The 8,747-nt window shown below is 38.0% G+C and overlaps 1 protein-coding gene across 1 annotated transcript; it reads right to left on the bottom strand. All coding sequences in view use genetic code 11, as the record gives it.

The window, feature by feature from the left end:
- Positions 1-65: 65 nt before the first annotated feature.
- On the bottom strand, positions 66-2,338 carry EGR_09792 (Coiled-coil domain-containing protein; the record flags this gene model as incomplete). The annotated part of the gene is made up of 7 exons (XM_024499041.1): positions 66-118; positions 383-458; positions 645-848; positions 922-1,068; positions 1,941-2,069; positions 2,108-2,164; positions 2,201-2,338. The coding sequence occupies 7 exons, from the start codon at positions 2,336-2,338 to the stop codon at positions 66-68; spliced, it is 804 nt and encodes a 267-aa protein (XP_024346551.1).
- Positions 2,339-8,747: the final 6,409 nt, after the last annotated feature.

The raw sequence follows: 8,747 nt of genomic DNA on the forward strand, positions 1-8,747 counted from the left end.
GATAGGCCTCAGCTTTAACTGGTGCTTGGTTTTCAGAAGGCGAATAAATCCTAGTGAACTAACTGTCAGGTTTGCAGCCCACCACACAGGGCACAATTGTCCAGGCCCGGAGTGGTGCCTTAGAAGTGTGGGATGGGGAGAAGATGGGTGGTTTAATAATTTCACTGGAAACACCTTCCCATTCTTCAACATATGTATTTTACTAAAGCACCAAATAGGTTATGAATAAACGAACAGATATGAAGGGTAACACCCTTACTAGAAGACAAAAAAGCTTCCAGGGATACGAAAATTAGGAAACGTTACAGTCACAAAATTTGGTAGAATTACCTCCCATTAATTTCATTCCGACCTTCACTAGAATAATACAAGATGGAATTACACACCTCATCCTCACGTCTGTGACGTGGTGGAGAAGATTTTTGAGTTCGAGAAGAAGACCTCTCGGCAGTGATATCCTGCAGAAGGAAGAAAAAAAAGGAAGCTGAATAACCCACTTACATGTCAGACAACATGCACGAAGGTGCCGAAGATATACCGAAAGTAGGTAGAATCGACCCTAACGGATAAGCATGTCTACCTACGTTCGGTACTAAAAGACTTTCAAAAAAGAGAGATAATCAACGACTCCAGGCATGACGAACCTTTTCTGAACTACCGGTTTGTGGTTTCAAAGTCCCGAAAGAAGTAGAAGTAGGAGAAGGCGTACGTCGCGAAGCCGTCTTTTGTTGAAACATGTAGCGATAGAATCCACCCAATCCATCCTGTTTGGTCACATCCATTACCTCCTCCCTCGCTTCCTCCTCGCGACGCCGCTCCACTAGCTCCCGCAGCTCTGCCATCTTCTTCTATCGAGGGGAAACCAAAAACCAAGGTTATTTAACGTTTAATTTCCTAAATTACAAATACACATTAACTTACCTTGTAGGCTCCTGTGACGAAAGACTCTTTGTCTCCGTACTTTTCCTGCTCCGCCTCTAGTTCGCGCTGAGCTTTGCGCTCGGTGAGGAGCTCTTTCTCTAGCTTTCGCACTGCTGAGGCTTGCAACAACTTGCCCACGTACTTGGACTGCAAAGAAGAGAACGGGTATCAGTAACCTCCCAGTAACACCTACAGTTTATGATATCCTAGCAGTGCCCTCTGAGCAAAGCCTGCTTAGTCAGGACTGGAAAGTAACTGTGTAAATCGAACTACTCCTGCGTGCCAACTTAACATTGAACCTTTGCCACTTCAAATATTAATTCTTTTTATCAATATTATAGCAGCACAGTATTCGGTTCCCAAAAAGATTTAACGACACCAGCCTTACAGGCTCCACATTAGTGTCGCCGCATTACATCAACTTCTTTCTTTTAATGGCCCTATAATCCTTGCGTGCATTCATAGCAAAGACGCATCCAAAGTCATACACCTTAAGATGCCTTCCTAAAGGACTGAAGCTACTGAAATCTTGAAATCGACCAGATTAAATGTCCTTACAGTGCCAACATCTTACCTTAATGGAAGAAAAACAATGTTAGACAGAAATAAAAAACACTCGAGGAGGCGAAGAGGGGAGAATTAACATATTCAACAGCTTGAGAGATCTGACCCACTACGCAGGATACACAGTAATGATGACAGCAAGTGCACTAGAAGGGCTTCCAAAGGTAAACTCGTGTAGGCGATCAACATCAATAATCCCTCCCAGCATGCAACATACCAAAACTATTGTATTCCTCATGTAAGGAATTATTTACTTTGTAAAGAGAACACAATAAAAAAGGTGCGAAGTGTCCGCGATCAAAATCAACTAACCTGGATACAGCAAAAATGGTAATGAACCAGATTAAACAATAAATAGTAGATGGAACTCCCCATAAACATCATTTGCATAAGAAAGGTCATTGGACTAGTTGTTAATGATCTCAATGCAAAAAATCCCTGGGAAACCAACGAACCTTTCGAGCTGAGGGCAAGCTCTTTTGCAAGAGCTTTTGGTCTTTTTCTCTAGATATTTCATCGTAAACCTCGTCATACTGAAATACAGAAGCGTCTTCCTCAAGCGCTTTTTCAAGATTGATTTTTGTCTAAGGACAATAAATTACTTGTCCGGATCGAATTGTACCGTCTTTCGAAGACTGGCTTTAATGGTTTCCATTTTGACATCGAAATTCGGTTGCTTCTACGCAAAATAAGAGTGACAAAATAATAGACTTACGAATTTAGCATCCTCTTCTTCGTCCGACTCCGCAGCAAAAGCATTTTCTGCTGGATTAATTCGGATGGGTTCTTTGGTAGGCCTTTTACTAGGGATGATCAAGCCATATTTCTTTCCGGAAACGCTATCAAGAGACATCACTGCAAGTCTGAAAACACAAGATATGGTTTAGAAAAAGTAAATTTTTCAGTAAATATATCCCCATCCCAGGCACACGGCCAAGTGTTAATACAAGTACATTTTCATGCATTTAAAGTACTAAGAGTGAAAAAGGTGGATTCTACAACATTTAAAATGCACAAGAAATAGCCCCAAGAAGCAGCAATGCTTTAAACCAGCAGACAAAACACACACTATGGCAGTTTTTAGATAATCGCCTAAAAATCAACAAGTTAAAATTAAAAAACAAAAAATTTTTCAACTAAATAATTTTAGATGCAATATCTAAATGTTATAACTGAAAATTTGGTGTTTTAAAGTTTTTGCCACCGTGTGATTTGTACACGAGTGTCTCCGACACGAGTATGCATAAATCACTCTTAATATGAGAGACGATAAAGAAATAATGATTAGCTAAGAGTACGAATTTTCTTACTGATTTATTCATTATTTTGTTGATTTTTGCTAGTCAAAAATTGGCATCATCTGGCGCTGTTTTTGACAATTCATTCTACTTATTTAATTTAAGTATAAAATATGATTAATGAAAAAGAGAAAATCGGTGTTTAACACCGACAATGTCTAAGTTGTATTTCCTAAATAAGAGCCATAAATTTATTAAAATTGTGCAGGATTTAGGAAGGTTGTGATGTTATGCAATTGCTAGATTTCCTTACCACTTTCAATCATGCTGAGGCTAGTAATATTTTTGGTTATTAAAAAAATCTAGTAAGTGAATAAGTACATTATTTTATTTGAACTTGTTAATTGCAAAACGGCTCTTTGGTCAGACACAGTACCTAACATTAGCATTTATGGGATGCGAATTCTGTGCAAAATATTGCTTTTTCGATGAGAGCTTATGTATCATATGAATGTATTATGCGGCTCTTATTGAAAGAAAAAACTGACATTTTTAGACATTTGATTTGCATTAGGTGCTTGAAAGATTTGATTTAATAAGGGAAACATCTTCCATGCTAGGCACTAAGATTTGTGTAGGGTATTTGTGTCAGTTAATTTTTAATTGTTAGGAAGTAATTAAAAACACAATTTTCCGGCCGAGAGTCTAAGAAATTGTTATCCCCTAACTTTTGTTCCCTTTTCATATTGAATGAGGGAACGCTTGTATGACCACCCTACCTGATGATGACAGGAGGATTTTATTTAAAGGAACAAAGTGTAATTTTCTTTGACGTATAATTGCCGCATTTAACACTAGTTTTTAAAGTCAGTAGTAGCCTTACATTCAGTTTTTATCATTAGGTTTACGGATGGCCTCGGTCCAAACTTTCCTTAGATTATCCTGTCAAATCACCAACCCAAATAAATTCATTGACTCGGAGGTACATGGGTTTTAACCGTTACAGAAAAAAACAAAAGTGCGACTTAGGAGGTGGGAAAATAATACTTTGCTTAACAAAAACAATAAAATCCTTGTAGTCATATGTGATGGACAGTTATATTGCGACATTTCTGTAAGTCAGGGAAGGATGAGTTAAGTGATTTATTGACAACCTCTAAATGACTCATGAATCCAACAAAAAAAACTTAAAAGTTGCTAATTTAATAAATCCCTGCCACCTTGTTTAAACCAACATTGCCTAAGACAAATGCATGGCAATCAAAGCGTCTTGGCTCCCCAGACGGTGTTGGTTATTTTGATAAGAAATTCATAAACACATCTCCTTCAAGGGCAATAAAAGTCTTTAAGCAACTACAAGATGTTGCTTAGCCTAGTGCTATAAATCATGAGAAAACAAATTCATAACAGTTTTCTGGGGTATCAGAAGTCTTGCCTTCAAGGAAAAAAGGCCCAGGATGTAGGATGCCCACCCGGGTAGAATTTTTGGATGTTATTTTACCAGTTTCATTCCTTCGAAATCATAACTATGACCATGCAATACAAAAGAAGAAGTGGTATGCTTTACTTGGTCTTTTCCTGCTTACAGATTTCTGAATCTTCCACCGTCGTGGGCTACGAAAGACGATCAGTACCAAGGACATATGGCAAGGAGTTGCCCAGAGCTCTGCCATGTATCATTAGCAAATAAACTTCAAATGTTTTTTTGTGCATCAGAAACCTTTGTAGTGAAAGAACCAAGGTGCAGGCTATCCTAGAGATATCCATCTTGGTGGATTTTGCGGGGCCGCCTCCATCAGTTCCATACCTTCAAGGTTCCTGGGAGCATAAGTGCAATTCTGTTCTCCAAATAGGAATGAAGGTTAGTTTTTTTCATTTGCCTTTTACTTTTAAACCAAAAAGAGCTTTATAAGGTAAATTACTGACGTTGAAATAATGGGCATTTAAACTATCGATTATGGGTAATTTATCGATATTTAATTAAGGCTATTTACCAAAGTAGTTCAATAATTAAATGGCGAATGAGCACTGTGATTGAGTATAGTCAAGGGAACTTCAACATTGTGCCTGAATTTTGGTTTCTTCTTCAACACGTAGAAGTCACTGACGAAAACTTTGACTCTTAAAAGTTCTTCTGCCTTGAATTCCCACAAGAGCTTCTCGACGACGTTTTCCTTTTCCATCATGACTAGCATCTGGGACATTTTTTTTCTATTCAATCATGTTCGATGTGAGCTAGTGAAGTAGAGCACACTTCAGCATTTTGCCTCATCAATCATTGATAAAACCTTGACTATTGGAAGGGCTTCTGCCCTGAGGTCTGATAAAAGCTTCCCAATGGCTTTCCCCTTTTCCACTACGTCAAACGAGTAGCGCAGTTTTTTCGCTTATTAACAATCATCCTGTATTTGTCATATCCATCTGCTAAGTAAAGTAATGTGAGGAGATATTATCTAAATATCACATTTCTCCGTGAGTCTACTCTCTTGATGTGACTTTCCATATTTGTGGTTATTTCTTGTGTACACAATCACAGTGAATAGGTGAGAACACAGGGCGATTTAATTGATTCGTATTTAAAATTCCCCCAAAAATTGATTTATTTGCTAAATAGCTGTCTTTTTTTATGTGCATGGTGGGTTAGCCTAACACGGTGTACACTGAATACCTTTTATTAAAAGACAGGTAAGCTACTTTGCACCGACTTTGCCTTTTACTGCCTCGTCATGGCAGCAGACCCTTTGGAATGTATATTACCTCTAGTTGTGGTCAGAGCCTACCAACATATCATCGGTGCTAATAGATATAATTTGCTATTTTACTAAAGTGGTCTCTCAGAAGCGTGTTGTTTGCCTCATTTTTCTTTTAACACTGTATTCACGGGATCAGTGATGCTGATATATACGAAGAGAATCGTCTTTACAGAGTGCATACCTTCGAAATGGGGAAAAACTATTCTGTTCTATTTAATTTCATGCTATTAAAATAGAAATACTATTTACCTTTGTTAAATCAGTGATTGATGTTTATTTTCTTCCCTCATTCCAGTGATGTACCATATGATATCAGAGCCTTACAAGTAGAACTCCAATCCAATCATTTGCATCAGATTTTTATGCTCCAACTCTGCCATTTGTGACGCTTTTTGGTCTAGAAAGCACGTCATTCATTTTATTCTCCTGATTTCGTATTGCTGATAATTACATTCATTTATGCCTTTCTCGGTAACCATTCCTGGTACAGAACGCCATTACAACTGGTGTCTCATTAAGTGCTGAAAAAGAGCCATTCAAATATCATTAAATAATGACAATTTTTATGCCAGATTTTGCAATATTACCATCGAAATCCTAAATGCGACTTAATTGTTCTTCAAGGTCATATACCTATGAAATGATTTCAGCCTACACTCTTTCATATTTGGTTGTACTGTGGACAGTAATTCTGTTCTGCGATGAAGGTTGCCCCAGGAGTACTTGGAAAATTATAATTAATCGGAAGAAATTTAATTGCTGCCATCTTCCACTAAAAGAGGACACTGGTCATGAATGCCTTGAGCATGGGATTGGCCTTCCTTACAAATGGCTTTTTTTCTTATCTCAAGCGTGTAATGCCAGAAACACACTTGCCAGCTGATACGCTACATGATCGGCTAAAAGTTAATGTGGGAAGGAAATTTAACAACATTAACTCCAATCAGTTGAGACTATAGCATGTTTAATTGTCCAAGTGAAATCAGTGCCTTTGCGCGCTCACTTGAATTTATTTGTTAAAGCCATATGATCGCATTATTATTAGTGTAAACGCTATCCATATGCGTCGAACGCACCCAGTCGTAGGTGCAGTTGCGTTAATAACGATCTAAATGCACAAGTTCTTTTATTTTTATTCCTGCTCGGAAATATTATGAGGGATTGACTTGCTTTCCATTGGTGGCCTTGCTTCACTTGAATTGGCATGCGGATTCTCTATAATGTTAGTAAATCGATATTGGTGCCATCATTATTTTCACAAGACTTGTACTTAAAGAGCACTACTGACTTTGACAAGCAAGATTTAGCTTGCTTTGATTGGGGACATAAGGAATAAAAAAACCCAAACTCTACAGCGTGACCAAAATGATAAACTTAGTAAGGCTTATTGTGAAATATCCGAAGTATTGGATTGGATTGCGGAAACTCGTGTGGGCTAAAACGTTAGGCATTTGGGCAAATGAAGGCACAGAGCATCCAAAAGTCGCTAGAGCAGTTATGCCAACCATTCCATTAGCTACTCCTACTCACGAGACCGTGAATTCTCCACATGCCAGACAAAGTCCTTAGGAATTTCGGAAAAGTACTTGCATTGAGAAGCAGCCATTACCAATTGAAGTACTTCATACCCTCTTCAAGCATTCCTGCAACGCGAATAATCGAAACCATCCATTTGCCAAACACCCATCTCCACCGTTATCTTGACTTCATCCGATTTACATCATATGGCCTACTTGCATGCTTGTATTCGTGGGTCGCTACTTTAAGGTTAGACCAGTGCGATTAAACGATTTCATTTCCGTTAGCAAAACCAAATATCCTGACAAAAGCATTAAGTGGAACCGGCCAGGGCTACACGGTTTTATTAGGAAACATCTATTTAAATAAATGGATTTTGAAGTTTGCTTTTAAAGTGTAAATTCATGATTACTCAAGGAGTTAATGCTTTGTACAGGGATTCGGCTGAGTTGCTGTTGAATAGGCAGACAAAATGTAGACCTATAAATAAAAATGTTTTGATTGTTGCGTTCTGCTATTTGTGAGATAATACCGATAATTCACCATTACCGTGGTTAACCCGTACATTCGTTTTGGATCATGGCGATAGCTAAATGCGCAATAGTGTAACAGGATCAGACTTCACGGCTTGCTGCAATAATTCATGTAAATATATTATTGAATAGTTCTGCTTATGCGGGGACCAGTAGAATTCCGCTTAATTCTCTGGCGTTATTGTCGCTGCTCTAAAAATTTTCAAAGGGTAGTAGCGTGTATTCTGAGTATTCCTGTGCCCGACAATATCAATATATCACGTACTGCACAATGTACTTAATGTTCTGGATTTCTGCAGAACAGTTTTTTGCTGCGCATTCCAAGTCAACCTGTTTTCGGTTGTTCCCTTAACCATGGGCAACGTTTCTGTCTACTTTTACAAATAATTTCCTTATTAAAATCCACTTTTTATTGTCTACTTGTACATAACATTTGGGATATCACCAATGCGTTGCAAAACCAATGACCTCAAATGTATTACTAGTTTAAGTAACTCGAAAATAGCTAATCAAACGTAATTGCTTGCACGCATTCCAGAACAAACAATTGCTCCGGCAATTACTAAGCCTAACAATTCACCCAATTGCTTAGGTTTATTTAGGCAAATAATTCAATGCTTCCTCCCAATGGTCACAAATATTACCCAGTAATTAAATGGTGTTTGGCCTAATTGATGTAAAGCACCAAACCTACTAAAGTATCTGTTAAGTACGCAATGAGCTCTTTAAAGCTCGAATCTTTCGACTTTAACATCCAAATTTCTGCAGTTAACAGCATATAAATATGTCAGTGTATAATTTATTCTAGTAGTAGAAGCCATTCATACAGACTTACATGAGCCTCAAGTGATGACATATGTTTGGTACTACTCGGATACTAAAGGCTACACTTTCTAAACATTTTGTAGACAAAAGAACAGACGTTAGTCCCAATGCATGGCGGTTATTTTTGTCATAATTACAGCTGAATTTAATTTTTAGCCAGCTAGACAACATACAGTGGCTTTTCGCAACATACTTAAGCGTTACCTCCAAATAAATCAATATGTAATGGCCAGAGCGGAACTTTATATCCCCCTAAGGCTCTGCAAGACGATGATAGGTTGTAGTCTGGAGAAGTCTGCAACCGAGTTTTCTCTACTCCAAATGCTACTAGTTGTCCAAGACATGATATTTATTAGTTAAAGGAAATGCTAAATCAGATCATGAAGTTGAAGATG

The sequence above is a fragment of the Echinococcus granulosus genome, assembly GCF_000524195.1.
Source record: "Echinococcus granulosus chromosome Unknown EG_S00167, whole genome shotgun sequence".
Lineage (NCBI taxonomy): Eukaryota > Metazoa > Platyhelminthes > Cestoda > Cyclophyllidea > Taeniidae > Echinococcus > Echinococcus granulosus.